The 24204-nt window shown below is 33.3% G+C and overlaps 2 protein-coding genes and 2 pseudogenes across 8 annotated transcripts in view; 2 read left to right on the forward strand and 2 right to left on the reverse strand.

Moving 5' to 3' along the window:
• The window catches only part of NADK2 (NAD kinase 2, mitochondrial), a 35767-nt gene that overhangs the window by 6633 nt on the left and 4930 nt on the right, over window positions 1–24204 (forward strand). For 3 of the 5 annotated variants that reach the window (XM_039842666.1, XM_039842664.1, XM_039842662.1), the window contains exons 2-11: window positions 1573–1661; window positions 2484–2572; window positions 3461–3542; window positions 6674–6757; window positions 8121–8257; window positions 13023–13101; window positions 15572–15637; window positions 16989–17084; window positions 22375–22430; window positions 22550–22603. In XM_039842666.1, the coding sequence (XP_039698600.1) occupies window positions 3472–3542; window positions 6674–6757; window positions 8121–8257; window positions 13023–13101; window positions 15572–15637; window positions 16989–17084; window positions 22375–22430; window positions 22550–22603 (643 nt within the window). In that variant the 5' untranslated portion in view covers window positions 1573–1661; window positions 2484–2572; window positions 3461–3471. The remainder of the gene's footprint in view (window positions 1–1572; window positions 1662–2483; window positions 2573–3460; window positions 3543–6673; window positions 6758–8120; window positions 8258–13022; window positions 13102–15571; window positions 15638–16988; window positions 17085–22374; window positions 22431–22549; window positions 22604–24204) is intronic. The other 2 variants (XM_039842665.1, XM_039842663.1) reach the window with 1 other exon arrangement.
• Window positions 341–459, forward strand: LOC120586416 (uncharacterized; annotated as a pseudogene).
• The window catches only part of SKP2 (S-phase kinase associated protein 2), a 49070-nt gene continuing 34740 nt past the window's right edge, over window positions 9875–24204 (reverse strand). Inside the window, exons 10-12 of one of the 3 annotated variants that reach the window (XR_005648631.1) lie at window positions 23107–23155; window positions 11143–11163; window positions 9875–10509 (exon numbers count right to left, since the gene is read on the reverse strand). Coding sequence is in view for 2 of the 3 variants with exons in the window: in XM_039842669.1 (XP_039698603.1) it covers window positions 10413–10509 (97 nt within the window). In the remaining variant the exon portion in view is untranslated. The remainder of the gene's footprint in view (window positions 10510–11142; window positions 11164–23106; window positions 23156–24204) is intronic. The other 2 variants (XM_039842670.1, XM_039842669.1) reach the window with 2 other exon arrangements.
• LOC120586362 (uncharacterized) lies at window positions 21659–21777 on the reverse strand (annotated as a pseudogene).

Below are 24204 nucleotides of genomic sequence, written 5' to 3' on the forward strand. Positions count from 1 at the left end.
CATGATAGCAATAATCTGAATGTTAATGCTATGTTCACTCATATTCAGAAGTACTAAGAATAGTTTTTCAAACCTGGCTTATGTTGATTCGTTGATTAAATGAAAGATTATGTAGTTATTTGTCACTGCTATCCTTTAAAAAAAATTCTTGTCGTTGGTTTGCTGTATCTAGATGTAATGAGACTAATGTCTAGGCATTAAACTGTATCTTTGTGAGTTACCATCTATGTATTATTTTCAAATACCTAAATAGGTCATTCTTCAGCTACTCTTTTGAGGAGCATGTATTTCCTTTTAGATTATTTGCTGAGGACAAAACCATTTAGAAACTCTTAACCCAGTCTGTGGCCATGCTACCCTGAACAAGCCCGATCTCGTCTCATCTCGGAAGCTAAGCACGGTCGGGCCTGGTTAGTTCTTGGATGGGAGACCACCTAGGAAGACCAGGTGCTGTAGGCATAAAAAATTAAAAAATAAGGATTGTAAACTGACAAGGTCCTTGCAATCTGTGAGGTCACCCAAGGGTTGCCTCCGCGCCCCCCGCCCCAACCAAAAAAAAAAAAGAAACAACTCAACCCAGTACTCATAAACAGAAGATTGGGAAGATAAGTATTAAAACTTTAGCACAAATTATCCCAGGGCAAAGATTATATGTAATTAAAATTTTCTTTTTGTATGCATCTTCTGTGTTGTATTACTTTTATAACTTTCTTTAAAAAGTATTTATTTAAAATGCTATCTAAAAATTGTTTTTACTTTATAATTTGGTAAGTAATCATTTAAAACAAAACATTTAAGATTTTGGACAAGTACTTGAAAAACTGATTTTGTATCATGAAGAGGCAAGGTATAAGGGAATTTGGAGAAGGAAAGAAAATATGCCTTTTAATTCTAGCATTTACTCTAGTGGCCAAATTTCCTACTTGATTAGATGGACGTTCATTCAGGATATTTCTAAACTTCCCTCCCAACTTTTTACTTTATGGATTATTTAGAAGACATACTTTAAAAGGGGAATATTAAAGGTAAGATAGTGACATTATAAAATGTCACTCAAATAGACTAGGAAGGATAATTCTTAAAGGATATATTTCTTTATATCTAAAAGTTATCCATTCTGAGGGAGCTAACCAGTCATTTGTTTGGATTGCATATGGTAAATACCAAATAGAGTTCATAAATCTAATATAACACAAGAGAGCTGCAAGTCCAAGTGGAACAAAGGTCAGCTAACTGCCTTCTATAATAGTTTATCTTTGGCGTTCAGGTAGCCATATGCAATGTGTTAAAAAATCCATTTAAATAAAGAAAACACTCAAGCTGTAAAACATGAAAATTGTGAGATTCTGTTGACTACATGATTCAGGAAACTGTGGTATTTGGTATTAAAACCAAGTTACGATTTTCTGAAATCAGACTTTCTAGTAAAGTTTAAGTGTTGAAGTTTCGCAGGTCATCATTAAAATGTGCCTTCAAAAAAAAAAAGCCCATTGTATTTTATATATGGCTTTTTAAAGAAATGTTACGCTATCTAATATGTAATAACACAAAATTTGTTTTATTTTTGTGCAGCTTGCATTGAAAGGCTCTAGCTACAATGGACTGCTTGAACGACATCATATTCACACCAAAAATGTAGAGCATATTTTAGATAGTTTACGGTAAGTCTCTGAGATTGGATTTTGGGTGGGTTTTTGTATTCAGAAAGTCCAGTTTTTCTTATTACTAGCAGCTAATCATTAGATTTTAAATAAAGATTGCCATTAAAACTCATTTTAAGAAAATTGCATTGTGGTTAATGGACTTGATATTTTACATTTCTAAGGAAATTTTTGTTGTATTCTGAAAATTTCACATATTTTTAGTTATTATTTGGTCTGCCTGAAAAGTGTCTTTCTACAAAGAGTTTTGTATGCAATGGGCTTCAACTTTTGTGTAATGTTTTCTTTAACAGAATACTGGACTATATGGATGTTCATTATAATTTTCGAATGTTTAAAAATCACCATTATAGGAATTTCAGTTAATTTAGGACTAAATGTAGTCAGTAAGTTTATGTGTATACAAGAGAATCAATGTGAGAACATTGCAAATTAGAAAGTGTTTTAGTCACTGTTTTAGTGTCTGGCACTCAATATTTGTTGGATTTTAAATAATGGCTGTTTAGTTTTATAATAAAAAATTGTCTCTCAAGGTGTTAGTCTTCTAGGCCATTTTTGTATTAATGAATTTTAGCATCAGAAGTAGAGAACATGAAATTCTCATCAATATTATTATTTGTCAGCAGCTATAAAATGTTTTTAAAGAATACTCATATGCCTCCTGATTTAACAATTGGCTGTTGTAATTAAAAGAAAAAGAAGCTAACCTTACAAAGCTAAACATAAATTTGTTTATAAAACAAAATTATTTATATCTCCATTGTAGTAATGGAGTTATGTTATTAGTGGAAATTTGATATAACCTTTACTTTTTTATTTTAGGAATGAGGGAATTGAGGTTCGTCTAGTAAAGAGGAGAGAATATGATGAAGAAACTGTTCGATGGGCAGATGCTGTGATAGCTGCGGGAGGTAATAGTTTTACAGAGGCAAAGATGTTGGAGTACAGAGATGATCTTTAATGCTCATCTTTCCAAATACTCTATGGTCAAGCTGTAGTGAAGCCTTCAGAGTCCTGCCAGGAAACAAATTTTTGGGTTTTTAGGATCAGATTTAAAAAGATCTGCTTTACATGACATTTTACTTTTTTAGTGAATGATGTTACTGTGAGGTTTCCTGCATTTATTTCTGTGTGTCTATATAAAGTGTACATTTAACTTCAAATATTCAAAGGATTAATTGTAACTGCATTTTGGTTTATTATGCAAGTTTTAAACAAAGTTGAAGTTATTTAAGAATTTAATGAAATTAGATAAATTCCATTCCTCTGTGGCCCCAGTATACTTACACTTATTTTTTTTTTTCTGAGCTTTATTATTAAGTTAGTGAACACTCTTTCTAAAGCTTTAAATTGACAGCATTTGTTGGAGAGAAAAATCCAAAGTTGGACACTGTTGGATATATTCTCTTTAAAATAATTTATGAATTTGGACTGACATTATGAGAGAAGGAAAGAGAATTGGCTAATAGAAGTGACAAGATTAGAGCAATAGTTCTCAGCTAGGGTATCCTACTGGCATCTAGTGGGTAGAAGCCAGCGATACTGCTAACCATCTTACAATGCACAAGACAGCCCCCACAATAAAGAATTATCTGGTCTAAAATGTCAGTCTTGCCACTGTTGCAAAATTCTACATTACAATGGGAGCGATAATACAAAGAAAGGGATAGTGGGTAGAAAGAAAGTGGATTAGACTGTGGCAGTTAGCAGGGTGGGGTGAGGGTGTGATTGTGAAAATAAAAGTACCGGTGTTTAAAATCAGTTTGGTAACAAGTCTGGTTCTGTCTTCTGTCCTTTAGGTGATGGCACAATGCTTCTGGCAGCAAGTAAAGTCTTGGACAGACTTAAACCAGTTATTGGAGTAAACACTGATCCAGAACGGTAAGGAAAAACATGTTCTTTTTATGTGTTTCACTTTTATATACAAACTTTTATGCTTCGCTTTGCCGAGTATCTGTTGATAATAAATATTAAAGTTTGGAAGCTCTTCTTTATTTTCTCTACCATAGTTATATTGCTGGGCTCTGTTGCTACAGGGAGTTTATCATAGTGCATGATGTTTAAGAAGCAGCATCATTGTTCCTGGCTATCATGAACCGTTAGAACCATGTTCAAAAACACTTCAGTGATGAAATTTAGGCATGTAAAATTGTTCTCTATCTCTAGTAGAGTTCTTCTTTATATAGTTTTTTTCAAGGATATAGCTATTGTTTTTAGCTTAGGCATAAGAAATATATATACATTTAGCAGGCATTGGTGGTAGAAAATTTTGATATGGGACAGACAAGTCCTCACATCTGACTTCCCAGTGGTTTGGAAGTAGTATCTGTGGCAGAGTAGACCTGACCCTTGACCCAGGTGAGTATTGGCCACCTGTGGTACTGCTGAAGAGGGATGAGTTAATAATGTTTCATCTTCTGTCCTTCCTTAAGGCTCTCATCTATATTTCTGGATATGTCTCCACTGATTTTTTGGTGACTTCATTGACTTAATAAACAGACCAAACCCAATTCACATTTTTTTTTTTTGTCCTTTCTTCACCTTCACTTACATTTACTCTCATTCTGTTTTAGCCACCCACAGCCACGACCATACCTGGCTGGTCTAGAATCAAAACTCTCCATCTCTCAAATCTTAATTCCACCCTGACCACAGCCTGCTACCCTAATAGCAGTCTTATTCCCTCAATTATGCTAAATCTGCTCTTTGACTTTTAGGGTGGTGATCCCCTTTGTTTTCTTAACAAATCTCCCCTACTTCATCACTTTCTTGCAATGAGTGATTAATTAAATGATCTTAGGGAGCAGGGTTAGGACCCCAGCCTAGCTGAATGAATGTTCCCTGAACGTAAGTAATTGAGATCATTGGTTTCTTGATTGCCTTCAATGTTGATGTTTATGTATTTTAGAACTTTTTAATGGCATATTTTTTATATCATTAAAGTAAGAGATTCTTAACTTTAGTGATCACATTTTATACAGTTTATTAAAATATATTTTCTTTTAAAAATATGACTTGATACTCAAAAGCTTGTGGGGATTTTGAAACTGGTAAGTAGACCATGTTGCTTCTCTAATTTATACCTAAATAATAGGTTTTAGAAATCCTTTGGTTTCTCTTCTTGCCTTCAGGCAGAAATGTATTAAGCCTCTTACCTCTTTCCGTAATTCAGGTTGCCCATCTTCTTTTTCTTAAGCACTGTGGTGCCTCACAACCCTTAAATAAACCCCGAATTTAACATTCAGCTTAAGTTTCTTCTCCTCTGTATTAGGTATCTGCATAAACAAATCACCCCAAATGCTGCATAAACAAATCACCCCAAAACTTAGTTGCTTAAAACAGTAATAATCACTGATGATCTCTCATGGTGTCTCTGTGTCAGGAGTTCGGAGGCAGCTCGGCTGGGTGGGTCCGGCTTGGGTTCTCTCAGGAGGTTATGGTCAAATGTCAGCTTGGGCTGCAGGCATCAGAAGGCTGGACCTTCGTTGGAGGATCCACTTCTAAGATGGCTCACTCATATGGACTGATCTAAATTAAATATATAATTTCTGTTTGTCTCTTCTGTTTTCGGTATTTACTGTACTGAACCTGATAAATATGACATTTGAATGCTTAATAATCAGAGTGAGAGAGAGGGCATGTGGTAGCCAGCCTCTAAGGTTGTAGTCTCCTAGTATTTACACCTTTATGTGGTTCCCTAACTCTTTCTATTTTCAATCAGGGCTGGCCTACATGACCAATAGAATATGGTAGGACAGTGTGTTAATTCTAAGGCTCGGTTATAAATGGTATTGCAGCTTCTGTATTGGTCTCTCAGATTGCTCATTCTGGGGTAAGCCAGCCACCTGATGTAAGATACCTAAGCAGCCCTCTTGCCAACAGCTAGTACCAGTTTGCCAGCTGTGTGAGTGAGCCTCATTGAAAGTGAATCCTCCAGGTCAAGTCGTTTTCAGATGCTTGCAGTCTTAGCTGATAGATCTGACTGACCTCATGAGAGATTCTTCTCTCTAGAGTGTTTTAGAGTTGCAATTGATCTCAGCAGGTATTGTTCTATAAAATGACAGTTGATATTTTTTATACTTAGCATTATATAAAGTAATATAGTGAATATAAAGTTTTTTAACCTCAGTGTTGACCCTCTCAGATAAAGAAATTGACTACTCACGATTTTGTAAAAACTTTTTCTGCTCTTCACACTTGTAAGTTAACTTGCAGTTCTTATCAAGAGTTTGTTTTGCTAAACCTGCTCTCAACCTTTCATTCAAGATTGAAGCATTCTACAAACGATAATGACTGAGCTTCCTGGACACCTTTCCTCACATTAGGTCCCATATTCTTTCATCTTCTTATAGCAGCCTATAGACAGTCTTAACACTTTGTAATCTGCAATTTTTTTAAAAAAAAAAACTTGTCATCTACATCATGCTGTTAACTCCTTGAAGGAGTTCATCCTGATATGCTTTTTTTTTTTTTTTTTAAATAAATGAAAGATTACATTGGATTAAGCTTTCTGTGTCCACTTCTGGTCACGTAGAATATTTTAAATGACATTTGAAAGGGATTTATGGTTCAAGACACTTTCACATAAATAGTTTGATTCCTCACAATAACCTTTTGAGATTGGTAGTTTTCTCACCCTTTTAGAGTTGAGGAAGCTGATGTTAAAGTGACTTGTCCAAAGTTAATAGTTAAATAACTTAAAAGTAGAACGCAAATACCACTGTGCCATTAGATAATTTTGCAGGACAGCCAATCAGTGGTAAATTTGCCATTATTTTTTAGTTTCATTATAATGTGGAAACTAAGTAGTATTGTGTATTATGGCAGTGAAGCTAGATTTAAAGTATATTTGGTCTTTTTGTTCTTGTTGGAAGTGCATACAATTTTGTCCCCAAAAAACGAAGTATAGACGTTTTTAAAATTTCATGCCTGATTTGTAGTTTAGTGATAACTTTTGAACTGTTTTTTTTTTTCCTTCTTCCCTATACACCACCCCCAAATCCGTTTTAAAGGTCTGAGGGTCATTTATGTCTTCCTGTTCGATATACACATTCCTTCCCAGAAGCCTTACAGAAGTTCTATTGTGGTGAGTTCAGGTAGGAATTTCTTACTATTGTTATATAAATATCTTAATAAATGTGTGTCATTAAAGATGTTGTTAAACAGAACAAGTTAGATATTTGGTTTAGTCCATAGTTATAACAGTAGCCATAAAAAGTAACGCATTAGCTGACTCACAAACACATCTAACTTACCTTCTTCTAATTCAGTTGGAACTATGTGGAAAAACCCTGGCAAGTGCCACTTGGCCTATAATGTGATTTGGAAGTAGAGGTTTTTCTCCTTCAGTGAGATAGAGGCCATGTCTCTGCTGTCTTAACCTTGTCGCAGGTTCTTAGCAGTTTAATAGAAAGATAGTTAAAACTGTTGGCTAATTCTCTGAGATTTCATATTTTTTATCCTCATCTTCTCTTATCCAGAATGACTGAGGGTTAAATTTACTCCAGCCATGCTGAGATTCTTGGTAGTTCTGTGTTATATATTGTTTGTTAAACAGTAGAGATTTTTTTTTTTCCATATTTCATTAATTTGTGCATTGGTCAGACTACCTTGAGAAGAGAAGTGTAGAGGGAAGAGCTGAGATAGGATTGGCCGATTACATTAGAGAGAGCCAAGTTAGATTACTATTTATTTCCTTCTGATTTGGACTAGATTTTATAGTTCGAGGAAACTTTTCTGAATATTTGGGAAATTGTATTAAATATTATTGACTTCTGGAATCATTTTATTAATAATGATTCTGTTTCTAGTCATTTCAGAAATTTGGCACCTCTACAAATGACTACTTTTTATAGCTAGCAAGTGGGAGTATATTTTTGTATACTTATCTAGCAGTATCTATCCTAATAGTTTTTTGATAAATCAGTTTTTGGTTTTGAAATCAATTAAACCTGATTCTTTTTTTCTTTTACCAAAAATGTCATTTAAGTTTAGATATAATCTTACATGTTGTAATGTTTGTTATTGATCTCTTTTTGCTTTTATTGTAAAAAAGATCATTATAAAATTTTAGGGGAATGATTTTTATCTAATCCAACCACCTTAACACTATTATTTTAATTTCAGAATGCTTCCTCTTTTGTATATGTTATACCTTTTGATGAGCAAAACACATTACATCTAGCTCAGTATTTTAGACTTAATGGATACTTGATAAAGTATTTGACTTTAATTCAAGTTATTTGGGAGATGTTGAACACATACCTTAGATCTTTTCATTATAATTGACATTATAATCTGTCTTTGATTGGAACCAGTGGGTTTTAGGTGTTTCTGGTATAATTCATGGACTAATTAGTTTTTTAATATAAATTTTTAATTTGGTGAAATCGTAATGTCTAATCCTTAGTTTAATTTATTTTCTCTTGACATAACTTGCTTTTCCTTTATTCTTCTAAGGTGGTTATGGAGGCAGCGAATCAGATTGTACCTTGAAGGGACTGGCATAAACCCTGTTCCTGTGGACCTTCACGAACAGCAACTAAGTTTGAACCAACATAGCAGAGCCTTCAACATTGAAAGAGTTCATGATGAAAGTGGGTGGATTGGGAATTAGATGTGTTTGGGGGCAGTATTTAACTTACAGTTCCTTTGATCTCCAATTTCTAGAAGTAATATTTTATAATTAACTTGTAGATTTTAGTGCCGATAACATTTAAGATAGTACAGCAAACTTTCAGGTGTAAAACTTGTTACGATTAGATAGTGAAATAAGAAGTATAGCATATATCTAGAAGAAATGTGTTCTAGGACAGGTTTGAAAACTAGTTGATTAGGGAAGGATTGTAAAATGTCCAAGTGGATAGTTGATATTTAAGGAAAGATTCTTGGCCTTAACCTTTGAAATGTCATAAAGGAAAAAGGAGTAGAAATAAAATGAGCTAATCTGTGGAAGATTTCATAATAATTATATGTTTATATAGTTATATTTAAACATTTCTCATAGTTCTAGTTATTGATTAAAACATTTTTGTTGGGAAATTTGGTATCCCAGCCTTGAGATTTGTGTTTCAAATACTTGTGTAAGCTGTTTGGAGAATATTACCATAAAGTGGTAGGCACCTTTTTTGTTATAGGTAGTTAAGGGGAATTCTCATTTTTGAGCTCACTTGTGGATTATAATTTAACCGCATTTTCCTACATTTCTCAGTAACTGTTTAGACTTTCAAGATGCAAGAAGCGCCTTAGAGATGTCCTAAATATCTAGATTTTTTTTCTCCTGTGTTTCATTTCTTGGCTAAATTTATCAGGAAAAGCTGCCTTTATGTATCTGCTTTCTGTTTCTGTTTCTGTCTTGTCATGGTACCTGATATTTATATTCATTTTTTTCAGCTTTTTTTCATGGTGATCTTTAGCTTTCTTTATAGGTCAGCATGTTTCTAAACCGTGTTCATGTCATGTTTTAAAGATGTTCCTCGGCCCCCTTCCCCAAATCATTTGATTTTAGAAATCTTTTAAGTAATTACATGCATATGAATTCCTATTACTGTTTTTGAAAGACTGCAGTAACTATTAAGATTTTAAAATCTTAGCTAGAAATTTTACTTTATCCCCCACCAAAAGAAATTACTGCTACCACCAAAAGACTTTAAGAATTTGGCTCTTTTCATCAACAGTCTTACAGGAAAGATGTAGGTTGCTATTCAGAAATTCATTGCTCAGACCCCTATCTCAGATTCACTGTTTTTAGTTTATAAAATAACATATATAGAAACAAAATTATAAATGAATTTTGTAACATCTGGGGTGTTCATATCTGATTCATGGTAGTTTTAGAAAAAGAATAGAATATATTCAAAATTTAAAAAATAATAAAAGAAAATTTCTCAAAACTTAGGTGCTAGGTTTTGGATTGAAAGGACCCACGGACTACTTAGCAGAAGGTAAAAGGTCCCACATCGAGATACGTCAGAATGCTAGACAGCAAACCAAAGCTCCTGCAACCTTCCAGAGAGGAAACAGGAGTGTAGTGGTGGTGACTGTGGTCAGAGCAGGTTATTTTATATATAAAGAATCTGGAATCTGAAACTTCAGATTTTTTAATAGTAATACTGGAAATTGCTATACTTATAATTATTAATATTGCTTATATTATTAACAATTATATGATATTTACCATGTTTAAGTATTATTTTAGAGGGTTTTTTTAGAGGTTTTTTTTTTTTCAATAGCTTTATTTTCTGAGATGAAATTGAGGAAGATTTCAAGGTATAGCTCATTTCCTTTTTAAATTCTCAAGTTATCAGGAAATAACATTTCTTGGTAAGCCGCCATTTGGGATTTTTGAATAAAAGAGTAGGTTTGAGATTATAAATACACTACCATGTTTGATCCCTTATTTAGTTTGCTAATTTAGAAAAAAAGATTACAGAGGGGCAAAAAACTAGTTTTAAAACTTTTCAGCTTAAAAAAGGGATGATGCAATTTTAAACAAATAATTTTCCATCTTAGGTAGTATAATCCATCCTTAGCTAGATTGTATTTGTGTACAAGTTAATGAAGAAATCTACATTTTAATTACCCGTATACCTTCAAGGGAAGGTAGGGTTAATTTATTTGTTACTTTAAAACATTTTTTATCACATAAACTAGTAACTTTATTTTCAAGGCTGGTTGTGTTAATATGGATAAGTGAATGGATTGATAAACAGTCCTGGAATTTCAGGGGCTTAATGGAATGAAGGTGTATTTCTAGCTCATCTCACTTTCCAGCAGGTGTTCAAGCAACTTCCAAACGGTGGCTGCTACCATCTTCTTAGGCCTGAGTCTTCTGTTGGATCCTCTGTAGCTCGTGGGTAGAAGAAGACAGTGAAAACATGGAGAATCTTGATGGAAGGTTTAGGAGCTAAGCTTTTTCATTACTTTTGCTCATATGGGAATTGGCTGTTATTAAAGCCGTGGGTATACCCAATACAGGTAGACCTGAAAACATAGTCCAGTGACAGTGTGAGAGAAGTGCAGAGTGTAGCATAGCAGTGTCTGTCCCTAGGACAGTATAACAATTCTATATTTAAAGAATACAAATTATAATTAATTTTGTAATCTATTCTTTTGGATAGAAAATTGTTAATTGGTATTGAGTTTACTTTTTTTCATGTCCTACTGAAACAAGTTGTAAATGAACAGTTTCATGATTAGGTAATGTTTGGTAGCCAGTTAGCAAGAAAAGAACATATAAGCAGAATTAAGGTGATTACTGAGACTCGAAGTGACTTTATATATTTTCTTCTTCCTTTGACAAAGGATTTCAGGTGAACTTCAGCGAGCACAGACAATAAAAGTATAATATGGAAAAGAAAATTAGGATGAGGAAAAATGGTTCTAGAAGTAGAAAGTAAAGACCATATAAAAGAAAAACATGGTTACAGTTTGATGGTGAGAATTCAGATTTACTAGTTAGTAATATTTAGTGAGCACCTACTGTTAAGCATTTGTAGAAAATCTGTGGAGAAATGTAAAATAAATTTTGTTAGCAATTACCTTATGTAAAGAAAAATAATTTAAACAATACGTTTTAACTTTTTATATTTATAAAACTATCAGGTATGAGAATGTATATATATCTAATACCAAACTGAGACTGTTTAAAAAGTTAGCAGGTCTTGCAGTCTTAAGTGCAATCGAATTTGATTAAACACATCACATTTTTTATATGCTTTTTTTGTGTACAGTTTCTTCTACTGTATTATGAGATTGAGCTGATAATGTCAACCTGTTCTATAATTTAGCCAAATAAGTTTTCAAAGGGTGCTTGGCATTGTAATAACAACTTGTTATATTTGCAAGAATAGTTGGGCCCTCTTTAGGCAGTTATAATCCAAAATAAATGAAATAAATGTAATTAATGTTAAATAAACAGAAGACTGTAATAATCAGCTAGCAACTCAGAGGAGACTATTAGATCAGTGGTTGTATTGGGGCAATGTTAAAAAATTTTATTAGTGTATTAAATGTCTAATGTACATTAGCTATCTATTGCTGCATAACAAATTACCCCAAAATTTAGCATCTTAAAACAAATATTTATAATTTCATAGAGATATGAAGGTCAAGAATCCAGGAGCAGCTTAGCTTGTTAGTAATGGTTTAGGGTTTCTCAGGAGGTGACAGTCAAGCTGTGAGCTGGGACAGTAGCATCTGAAACATGACTGGGACTGTAAGATCTTTTTCCCAGCTCACCACATGGCTGTTAGCAGGAAGCTTCAGTTCCTTACCACGTTGGCCTCTCCATTGGACTGCTCGTGAAATATCTTCCCCCAAAGCAAGTGATCTGAGAGAGTGACTAAGGCGGAAACTGGGGTGTCTTCTTTAACCAAATCTCAGAAGTGATGTATCACTTCTGCCATACGTTGGTCACATGGACCAATTCTGGTAGGATGTGAGACAGCGAGTTACAAAAGAATGTGAATACCAGGAGGCAGGAATCCCAGGGGACCTTCTTGTAATTAAACTTTGACAATTGGGGTGAACTGTTAAGCTTTGACTTAGGAGAAAGTGTGGAAGAGACAGAAAAGGGAATTTGTCCCACAGCTTGCCCAGTGGTAGATTCTTGGGCGCAGTGAATATGCTATTGGTGACATTGAGAAGATAGGGTTGGCATTTCCAGTTGGAAACTGATAAAAGATTAAAAGTAAAAGAAACCATTTGAGAGTAACAGTCACAGCTTTGATCCAGAAAGCAGTTGGAATCCTTTGGAGGATTTTGTGTGGAGTGATGTTTAATTGTTAAGGAAGATTCCTTAAGCTGTGCCTTGTAGAGTGGAAAAAAAGAAAAGATGACATTTTTTAGGAGTCATGAAAGGATATAGGGCAGTGCACCTCCAGTGCTGCTGTTGCTAAACATACTCTTGAGATTTTCTATTTTTAAAAAAATATCTGATCTCAAACAACTGATTCAGTTCCAACATGAACCATGCATACAATTTGCTGCTTAAATCCAGAATGGCTTTCCTCTGGAAGTACTTGATCATTTGCACCTCTGAAGCTTCCTGAGTAAAACGAAGTTAAATATGACAAGAATCTTATGAGATGGATAAATATATTTTGTTACTCTTGAAAGATTGTTTCAAGAAGAGTTAAAGTTTATTTTGGAGAGACAGAGGCTTCATTGCAGCTACAATGTTAGGTGACTTTGAGGTTTATATTATGAATACTTTAAATAAAAGATATTTGATTTATATGTTAATGATGTTATAGATTCTATTACAACAAAAATGAATATTTTAATGTTTTATAAAATTTATGTCATAACATTTCTAAAATTTTAAGAGCTATCTTGGATTTTTTTCTTCATTACCTACAGGATCTGAAGCTTCAGGACCCCAGCTATTGCCAGTGAGGGCACTAAATGAAGTCTTCATTGGGGAAAGCCTATCATCCAGGTACATTTAAACCAGTGATCTTGAGTTTGGAATTTAATGTTTTAGTATTTTTTAGATATTTATTCAATTTCTACAACCTAAAATATATAGTATTTAATTAATAGTATATAAGTAATAGAAATTAATTATTTAATGAAATATTTCCAAAACCTTCATACATGTTAATACGTATTAAGGGGAAAGAAAGTTCTGTGATCAAAAAAGTTTGTGAAATCCTAGGTTAAGCAGTTAGTCAGGTTTCTTTAGTGCAGTATTTTCCAGAGCCTTTAATCTATCATATAGGTGCTTTATAAATGTTTAGGAAAATGATATACTTACTAGGAGTACGTTTGCTGTTGACATAAAACTTTTATAGACAGTCCATAGTAAAACTTCCCTACAAAATGTCTTAATAATGTCCTTTAAAGTTGATTTGTTTGTTTGCTTGTTTTTTATCTAGGATCCAATTAAGGATTATGCATTGCATTTGGCCATCTTGACCCTTTTGAATTAAGAACAGATCCTTAGCCTCATTCCTGTTTTGACATTCATGATATTAATATTTTTTAATCATCTAAGCCAGTCGGTTTGCAGAATATCCCTCATTTTAGATTTGTGTGATTTTTTTTTTCTGTGTGATAAGATTCAGACTAAACATTTTTAGCAGGATGCTACATAAATGAAAATTGCACCCTTCTTAGTGCAACATCATAAGGCAAGTGTATGCACGGTTTAAGATTTGTAACCATTATTAGCAAAAAGTTAATGAAATTTTTTTATTAAGAGTGTTAAATAATAGTATGTGTTTTATTACTGATGAAATCTTGTTTTGTGGGTGTTGAAAATAACTTAGGCTTAAGTTGTCAGCAGAATTTTTTCTGCAAAACTTTTTGTGTAATAGTTGCCGGTTATAAAATAACTGCTGTTATACAACGCTAATTTAACTCTTAGTAGTATTTTAGAACTTGCCTTGTCATTTTCATATATGTGAGTAAATTCAGGCTTGAAGATTAGAGATGAATCTATAACCCGCTATCCTGCTGCCTGAACCATGTGACCTTTTGAAGGCCTAACAGTTGATTTCCTAGTTTACTGAAGAGTTCCATATATTCTGAAATTCTGTTTGTTTAAGTCATATCTTTCAATAAGAAGTTTAATTATGGTGAGAAAAGTTTGTCTTAATTAAGAGAGATCCATATTTTAGCCAATGACTTAACTTAGATAGTACTGAAAAGAACGAAGCCTGATTCAACAGAATAATTTGAACACTCTTTTTGAGTAGTCGTAATTATTTCGATTAATGTATTTTAAAGTTTGTAAAATAAAACTATATTGTGTACTGCTGCAGTGTGTGAGTCACTAGGGATGTAAAAAAGAATAAGAAATAGGTAGTGGTATCTTAATTTTTTGGAGAGTGGTAAAATACGTAATTAAAAAATTATTAAAAGTAAAATTTATTCAGAGAAAAAATGTGTTCTTTAAATAACTTAATAAAGCATAAAAATATTTAACACAGACATGCTGTATATGAATTTTTTTTTTTGCTATATATCAACTTTGAAACAATATGAGTACTTTTATGTGATAGGAAGAAATGTAACTACTTGCTAAAGACATGACAGAAGAGCAACTTTAAATGAGATTGGAGAAAGTTTATATTAAGATAAATAGATGACAAAGGTAAAAATGTTTTGTGAATTTATGCTTACTCTAGGAAAGCCATTTGATGGCTTATTTTATTCTGTTTGTATATTTTAAAGGTTGTTACTTCTGGGAGCTTTCACTAGCGTTGCTTTATAATTTCTACTTACTAAAAAATTAACTTATAAAAGGAGGAAAATTGAGATAAATTGATAGACTTTGGGAATTCAGTGAAGTCTCATTAGGAGATTTTAGATTGAATGCTTTTATTTTCTGTGTCAGTAATGATTTGGTTGGTTGGTTGATCTAAATAATATCTGATGCTGCTTCTTTTTGTGTTCTTTGATGCCTTACCTTATATCTGTACTAAGATAAGGACAGCAATGGGTTGGCTTCTGATGCTATTGAAAAAAGTTTCACTAGTGAAGGTATTAGAATTTACTTTTAAAGATTCTATTACATAGATCCTTAGGCAAAAAGGAAATGAACATTTATTGGAGGCCTGCAGTGTGTCAGGCACTGTTTATATTGTGTATGTTATCACATTTAATGCTCATAGCAACCCTGTGAGAAAGGTAGTTGTAGTTTATCAGTGAAAAAAAATTGAGATGGAGATTTGTAGAGTTCATATAACTTGCCCAAGGTCTTATAATTAGTTAGCATCAGAACTGTCATGTAAACCCAGTATTTCTGATTCCAGATTCTGTGTCGAGGCTTCACTATGCCCTGAAAACTTAAGTGCCTTGCTTGGAAAATATAAAGTGCAGCAATATTATTCCTGCCTCATTTACAATGTTCTTAGATTGAAGAACATTTAAAAGCCCAATTTTTTTTCTTTGTTCTAACCTAGAATGTCTTATTCTTGGGCTGTAGCAGTGGACAATTTAAGAAGAAGTATACCCATTCTAAAGGGACTGTGAGTTTTATTGCTGCCTTAAAAAAAATAATTTTCCTGAAACAAAAATTCTATAAGTTGACTAATTTCGATAAACCTGCATGAGAGAATGACACTAAATTTGCTCATTATTTTGGGCTCAGCATCTCTCACCTGGCTATACTTTTCTTCCTTTCCACTTGTGCTTCACTTCTCTCCCCACTTACCTCTAACCTCTTGTTTCCATGTGATTCTGGCATAACAGCAGCCATTCCTACGGATTTGACTGGCTTGTCTGTATATAATAGGCTTCTAATGTGACTAAAATTCCTAATTTTCTGAGAAGACATAACAAAGCTATGAAATAGATTAAATGTGAATATTAAGCCTGCTATCTTTTATTTTTATGAAGAATGCTAACTTCAGAGAAAAAATGAAAAGGAGTGTATCGGGTAAGACCTTCACAGATTCAGAGCTTGGCAAGAGAAATTGAAAGGGTTAGAATAAGAGATAAATTATCCATTGAGTGTTTGTATTTGCAAGTATGCTAATAATTGTCATTATTTTGAAAAGCTGTATTTTATTAAAGGTTTATTTTAACTTTTTTTATTTGCTGGAGAAAACCAGTGTTGATCAGTGACATCATTATTTTAAGATAATAGTTTACAAAACAGGCTTTTGCATGTTTCAAAAGTTCTTTGAATAAGTGCAAATCATTTATACATTCATGCAGTTAAAGAATAGTGTTAGTTTGCTCTGTCAGAAAATCTGCTTGATTTCATTTTATGAAATACTCTAAGAATATAAATCTTTAAAGAAATTACAGTTTTTGTTTATTTCTAGTTTTGTCCATTAGTTCGGTACTGGTTGAGAATTTTCTTTAGAACTTTATTATTTGTTAACTTACTGTTAATTCAAAAGGCACATGATGTAACATAACGTATGTAATTTAGGAAACAAAAGTTTACCAGAAACTTGGTAACTCGAAGGATTAGATACAGACTGAGATACATCAAATGCACACTAACTAACTGAGGAAGAAACTCTCCTAAGGATGGTATTTTCTTTTTGAATTTTGAAATAAGGTTCTGTATATTAGATTTCGTAAAAGCAGCAGCAGCGATGCTAGGTAAAAATTTAAAATAAGCCCCTGTTAGAAGTGTTAAAGTATTTATAGAAAGGAGTATATAATAGGTCAGAGAGGGAGGCAGATGTGTAGAACTTTTAACTTTTTCACTTAGTCAGTATTAGAATTAGCACCATGATGTGTGTGTGCCTACTAAGGTATGTCTAAGTCAGGCTGGCCTACTGAGATTTCATCAGTTTAGAAACAGACTATGTTTCTTGTGAGCCACAAGTTCAGCAAATTCAGTTTTATATTTTCAATTCATAGGGCTTCCTACTATGAGATTTCAGTTGATGATGGTCCATGGGAAAAACAGAAGAGTTCAGGGCTCAATTTGTGTACTGGAACAGGGTCAAAGGCCTGGTGAGTAACTTGGGATGTTGCTTATCAATTTTTGTGAACTATTTTAAGTAATGTAATTTGTTAACCTCATATCAGCATACCTAAGGTCTCTGATATGTGAGAGGTAGCCTAGTATTGTCATGTTGGTTGGTCAGTTTCTGTTTCACTCATGGATTGGGTTCAGCAGTCTTGCCTTGATGTCTTAGATTACAGCTGCAGCCTAAATTTGGTCATTATTTGGTCATTATTTAGCCTGCTGCACTTGGTTTGTAAAGAGAAAAAAGAAAAAAATTTTTTTGGTACTATATATATATTTCAAGTGAAGAATATTTTAAATAATAGTAAAGGAATGAAAACAAAGTACAATACAAAAAACATATGCTGAAGGTTTGTGCATTAAAAGCCTAACCAGAGATAACCTGGGGCCTCCAGTATGTTGTTTACCGTGTAATTTCTTTCTGGATGGTCTCTTTTGTGTCTTTGTACACATATGCAGATGCCTTCCAGACTTAAATCTGTAGCAGTCTTCACTCCTGGCTATAAACTCATATTCTAAAATCAACTAGTAAATAGAATATTAATAGCATTTCAAATTCAGTACATTTAACACTGAGTTTATTGTCTTCAGTTTTCTGCCTGGGATCCTTGTATTGCTTAACAGTATCACTGCCCTGAGTTCATACTCTAGAGACAGGGTATTACTCCTCCAAACCTTGCTCTTACCTTTGAGTCTCTACACACACCAGTCTCTAAATCTAGTCATTTGTACTTCTGAAGTCCTTGCCCCTGCCCTTTTCAGTTACTACTGCTATTTCTTTGCTCCAAGCACCCATCTTTTGAGTGAATATTTTTTGTGACTCACCCTTTATTCTTCAGGCTGTCATCCATACTGCCAATAGAGTAAGATTTCTAAAACGTAGATAAAATATGACTATACCCCTTCTGTGCTTTAAAACTTTCACTGACTCCGACTATGTTCAGGTTGCTCAGTCTGTCATATAATGACCGAAGGTACCTTGCCAGCCTATTGCTGCTGTACCCTAACCCATCAGCACACTGGAGACACGGCAAGCTACTTGCAATTCTCAGCACAAACCATGTTCTCTCTGTGCTTTTTGTTTTTGCTCACTGCAACTTCTTTCTGCATTGAATGTTTGAACACTCTCCACTTTCCGTCCGCTGGCTGAAAATTCCAGTCTTCAAATGTCATTCTCTGTAGGGAATCTTAGTTCCCTTCATAACCATAATTAGTCTCCCTTTTGTCCTTCCCCAGCACTTTTGTTTGTCATTGCACTATTATAGCACTGACCATATTACTAGTTATCTAATAACTAATACCCAGCTAGTTGGAGCAACTTGAGGCAGTTAGGATGGTGAGTAGTGGTTTTTTTTCCTGTTTAATTTTTTTGTGTGCAAAGCATAGTACCTTGTACATATTCATGAAGATATTTTTTGAATGACTACATGCTCACAAATACATCTAAAATAGTGCTTATCAAACTGTGCTCTTAAGTTGAGATAGATTTCCTCTAAAGAAGAGAAGTGCTCCAGTGGGTTCAGACAGGAAAGATTCTCAAGAACTTACAGGGCATGATAAGGCATGCACAAGACATGTCTGGGTTGTGGCCCTCAGGGGAGGCAGGAAGCATTCAGAGGACTCAAGATAAAGGAGGGCCACTTCCTTGGCAGGATTTGGTAGAACAGAAGGTGAGGAAACCAGTGTTCTAAACTTAGGACAAAATGGAGTTTCATTTCCTAATTCCAGCATTACTTTTTAAAACTTTTTATTGTGTAAAATTTCATTTATATACAAGAGTAGGCAAAAACAGTATGATGAATCTCCATGTGCCTGTTAGCTAGATGGACTAGTTATCCGGACTCATGCCCGGACTTGTTTCCTCTGCCCTACGATCTCTTTTGGTCCCATATTATTTTGAAGTAATTTTCAGACATATCAGTTCATTCATAAATACTCAAAAATGTAACATCTTAAAAAAAAAAAAGAAAAAACCCTAGTTTTAGCAAAAAGCCTTAGCCAAATAAATGAACCTTTGGAAAAAATGAGAAGTATCATTTAAAAAAATTGGTAATATCTTACTTTCCTAGGGCCATTGAGAAAAGCTACATTTCTAAAGTGACTTCTGTAATAATTATTTGAAACAATAAAATCAATACAATTAATCATATAATACGCTATAAAAGTATTTGTAACCATCTCATAAATTGAAAACATTACAATTAACAGCTTTAATTTATCATAGCATCTTTTCTGCTCAACATGGTGTGTTACTTATTGAAACTGGATTATTAGAAATAGTTCTACATATCCTTCCCCTTCTCTCAGTATTCTCATCCTTTAAAAATAGGCAAAATGGTATAATTGAAAAGAGTACTAGCCTGGAAGATAGAAGACCAGGCTAAACCACTGATTAGCTTTGTCCACCTAGAACAAGTTTCCTTTTCTGCAAAATGAGAACAGATAAAATAGTAAGATCACTTTATTTTCTGAACTTCTGTGATTTTGTAAGTTATATTTTATGCAATATAATACAAACTCAGTTATTTAGTCCCTGCTACTTTGAATATACTGTGCTAGGTACTTTTTATACATTGACTATAATGCTTATAGAAATCCTACAATAAAGTAGTAGTATACCTGTTTTGTAAAGGAAGAAATTGAGGCTTAGCAAGAAAAAATAATTAGGCCAAGTTCACACTAGTAAGTGTCAGAACCTGGAATAAGTGTGCTTGACTGCAAATCCAGTGACTATTTCATTGCCAGCTTTTATATGGAGAGGGAGAGCTATCTAGAAGTCACACATTTGAAAGATGAGCCACTAGGTTGTACTGAAGAATTATCAAGGTAAACTTGCTGATCTTAGTGAAATAGTGCTTATGCTAAAGGCTTTGACTTCTCCCTTGGGGTGTGGGTGTGTGTGTGTCTGCACGTGTGTAATTTTGATAGTTTTAGTTTTCAACCTTTCAATAGTGAGAAGAGCACAAAGAGAATAAGAGCCGTTATGTTGTAAAGTATTCCCCACTCCCCTGCCACACACCTTATAGTTGAGTCCTGTGTTGATGTTGCATTTGAATAAGGATGACTTAGATTAGAACCTCAGTCTTTTGTGTGTTGTTTATTAATCTCTCATTGTCTCCTGTGCTCTGGTTTAGAACTCTCTCTCACTAACTACACCCTGCCCCTGCGACCTTGGTTACGCAGTCTCTTTTCTTTACTCAGCCCTATGCAGCTTTCTTACTTCTAACATGTTCTACCCTCCTCATTCCTATTACTGGTAATTCTTCCACAAGAAATTTGTTTTACTTTAATTCCAATTCAGAAGACTTAGTTTGGATTGGTTTGTGGTATCCCTAGTAATAGGAATGTGATATTCCTAATAATAGGAATATTAGAACAAGTCTTCTAAGACTTTTGTTCTCAAGTTAAATCTTAACAACAAGGAGATATTAGTTACAAAAATCTTTTGCTCTTTATATATTTTAAGTCAGTGGAACACTAATAAACATAGCTCATTTTATGTGACTTTGATTTAAAACAGAGTTTTAAAGCAGTATCGTCTAATAATGTGGATATTCCCAAGGATTAGACTATAATTTATACATATCCCTTGCATCTGAGATTTTCAGTGTGGCGTTCTTGCCATGTAGTGCCCTAAGTGCTTTATATCTCATAGTGTGTGATAGTAATAATAATGAAATAATAAGAGTCAGGACACTTATTTAAAGTATTTTGCTTTATTACCACATAGTAGGTGTGAGCAAAAGTACAAAGGCAAGAATGACCTTGCTGTGGTAGAAATGTCAAATTGGAGGGCAAATAATGGTGAAAATAGGCAAGGGCCACATTTTAGATTTTTTTAGCATAGGGATTCGGTTTGTGAATGACCCCACATTTTTTAATGTAAAAATTCATCTATCTGCATTTTTGTAAAGAGCATGTTTAAAATGTTTTCTCATTTCTCAAAATGTGAAGACTATAGGATTAGAATGGTATATGGAGTATTTCTAACTCCCCTCCAACCGTTACCCCTGCCCCCTACCTCAAAAAAAGTTAAGAGCCACTGAATGAGGTTAGAGTTGTGTGACTCATTAGGTTATTCCTTTTTATTAGGATTATCTACCGATGCCATATGAGAAGAGTTATGAGGCAGTAGAATAATTCAAAATTTCCTGGAAAAATTAAAAAAAAATCTTTCCTTAATCATCTTTATAGATACCAGGAGAGAGCTGCTTTTAAAAGTTATTCATGTTTGTGTTAACATTTGTTTTTAAGTGGTTAAGTAAGGCATCACACTGGGAAAAGATTTCCCACCTTTAAGGGAACCTTTATGATTTAAAGAAATACTTGTACATATTTAAAAATGTTAAATAGTACAAAAGGGTATATAATGAAAAGCTAGTCTCCTTAATTTCATGTCTCTAGTACTAATCTACAGACACAATCAACATATATGTATAACTTTTTAATGCAAATAAAACAGGGAGATAATATACTATATTATGCCTTTCGTTTTTTAACTTAACATGTTAGTTATCTCTTCATATCAGCACATGTAGTTCTATTTTATTTTATTTTATGCCTACAGCACCTAGTCTTCCTAGGTGGTCTCCCATCCAAGTACTAAGCAGGCCTGACCCTGTTTAGCTTCCAAGATCAGTCAGGATTGGGCATGTTCAGGGTAGCATGGCCATAGACTGTTTTATTCTTTTTAATATCTACTACGTAGTACTCTGCTGAGTACCTATAATTTATCTAGCTTCATGTGGATATTTATGAGTTGTTTTGCTATTGGGAATAATGCTTCAGTAAATATTCTTGTACATGTCTTTATTATATGTACAAGTATATTACAGGATAAAATACTAGATTGAAGAACATGTTCATTTTAAATATTAATAGCACAGAATCGCTGTCCAGCTGCAACTTTTATAATCTCATCAGTGTATGAGAATACTTTTCCCTTACTCATGCTAATACATTGTTTTTAATTCTTGCAAATATGAGAAAAAGCTGTTTTATTTTGTATTTCCTTAAGTATTAGTAAGATTGAACATTTTTTTTCATATTGACCTGTGAACTGTTTGCCCATGGACTTTGCCCAGTTTTTAAAACTGGGTGAGGTAGATATTGTCTTTTGGTGGTTTTTTTTCTTTAATTTTTTTTTTAATTGTTTTTTTCTTTAATTTTTTCTTTAATTTCCAAGAGTTCTTTGTATATTAAGTAGAATATTCCTTTTTCATTTTTAGTATGTTTTTAGAATTAAAACAGAATTTATGTGTTGTTTGTTTCTAGGTCATTCAATATCAACAGGGTTGCAACTCAGGCTGTGGAAGATGTTTTAAATATTGGTGAGTACCATAATAACTATTATATATTATAAATATAATATACTCTATAATGTATGTTTTATTATGTTCGCTGTTATATGATATAAAACATTTAATCAATATTTTCCCTCTTTCAATAGCAAAACGGCAAGGAAATTTAAGTCTTCCATTGAACAGAGAATTGGTAGAGAAAGGTCAGTGACAAATTATAATTACTAACAGTTTCACTTAAGTTCTTTATTGATTTTGCGGATGTTATTATGAAGTGTACTTGTCTAATTAGCAAAGCACAGTAGTTTTTGACTCAAACATGCTCTTAATATCTCTTTAAATAGATTTAAACAATAAAGTTTAAAACTGGACTTTTATGATTTTTGTCAACTATGGAATATAACCTCTATGTCAAAAACAGTGTAACTGCAAACATGTCTCGGGGAATAGGAAAATACAGAAAAATACCTCTGTGGCAAATGGGAAATGCACACCTGAAGTCAGCGTGCCATTAATATCCTCCAAATGAAAAGGAATTCACTAAGCTGTGAATGCTTATCTCCACATTCACTAAAATGTTCTCTTCAACCTGCTCCTGCCTGCTTCTGTCCAGTTACTTTAAGAGAACTAGCACTGCTGGGAAGAAGGATACTGATTAGGGAAACTGAAGATCTGAATTCCAATCTCAGAGCAAGCAGTCACTCACCGTGAAACTATGGACAAGATTGTGATTCTGTGCCCCTCCACCCCCTCAGCTGTAAAATGAGGGAGGGGAGGGAACATAGTTAGATCACTGGTGAATAGGGATTTTTCATATTCTTTAAATTTTATTTTAAGAAATACTTAAATTCTTAAACCAGAAAACACATTCATTTGATTCGTATATGACATTTTAACACACTAACCTACACTCATCTACCAGTATCATTTTTGTACAGACCTCAAACTAAAGCTTTTCTTACTAACTGAAGAGTATCCTAAGATTTTAAGGTAAATTATTTTCAAAAAATAACAAAAACCCAAACTTGTTTATAGTTGCATCTACCTACCTTTGTAAGGATTTTGAAAACATATACAGCTAAAAGAAAATATAGACACAAAGTTCATATCAACACATGTAAGATTGCAACTGTCATCCATCCATAAACACAAACACTTGAATTTGAATTATCAGAATAACTTCATTCTCACTGGTTGCCTTTAAAATGATTTAACAATACATTTCGCAATACGTGATGAAGTATTTTAACAGTGTCAGTTTATTTAACTATATATTTTGGATTTCTACTTAAGAATTCCTTTGTTGGGGGGATGGTGTTTGCTTTTAAAATAGTTTGAAAACAGAACTAAATCTCTGAACTCCCTTTCATTTCTCTAAAATGAACTCTTCTCCCTCTCAATTGAAGACCTAAAAGATTATTTTTATCATGGCTTATGAGCTAGCATTAGGATTAAATCTGTATCAAAGAAAGGAAAATTAGGTATTTATCGTAATTGATTCTTCATTATGTAATTTAACTTACAACATAATATATATAGACCAACTGAAATGTATATTAGGTATGTAAATTAAAGGGCATATATAAAATAAAGTGTTTGATTTTTCCCTTAATAAACTGAGTGACTGTTATTACATTGAAGATTTGACTGTCTTCAGAAGCAACAGTGAATGCCAATGCTGCGGTCACTGTTACACTTCTGGAACTAACTTTCTTCAGAGCTAAGATATGTGTTCCCAGAGAAGCAAATTTTTATTTTTGAAAGTCAACTAGATTTTTTTTTAAAGAACCAAATAATTCAAATG

The sequence above is a fragment of the Pteropus medius genome, unplaced genomic scaffold (assembly GCF_902729225.1).
Source record: "Pteropus medius unplaced genomic scaffold, Ma_sr-lr_union100, whole genome shotgun sequence".
Classification (NCBI taxonomy): domain Eukaryota; kingdom Metazoa; phylum Chordata; class Mammalia; order Chiroptera; family Pteropodidae; genus Pteropus; species Pteropus medius.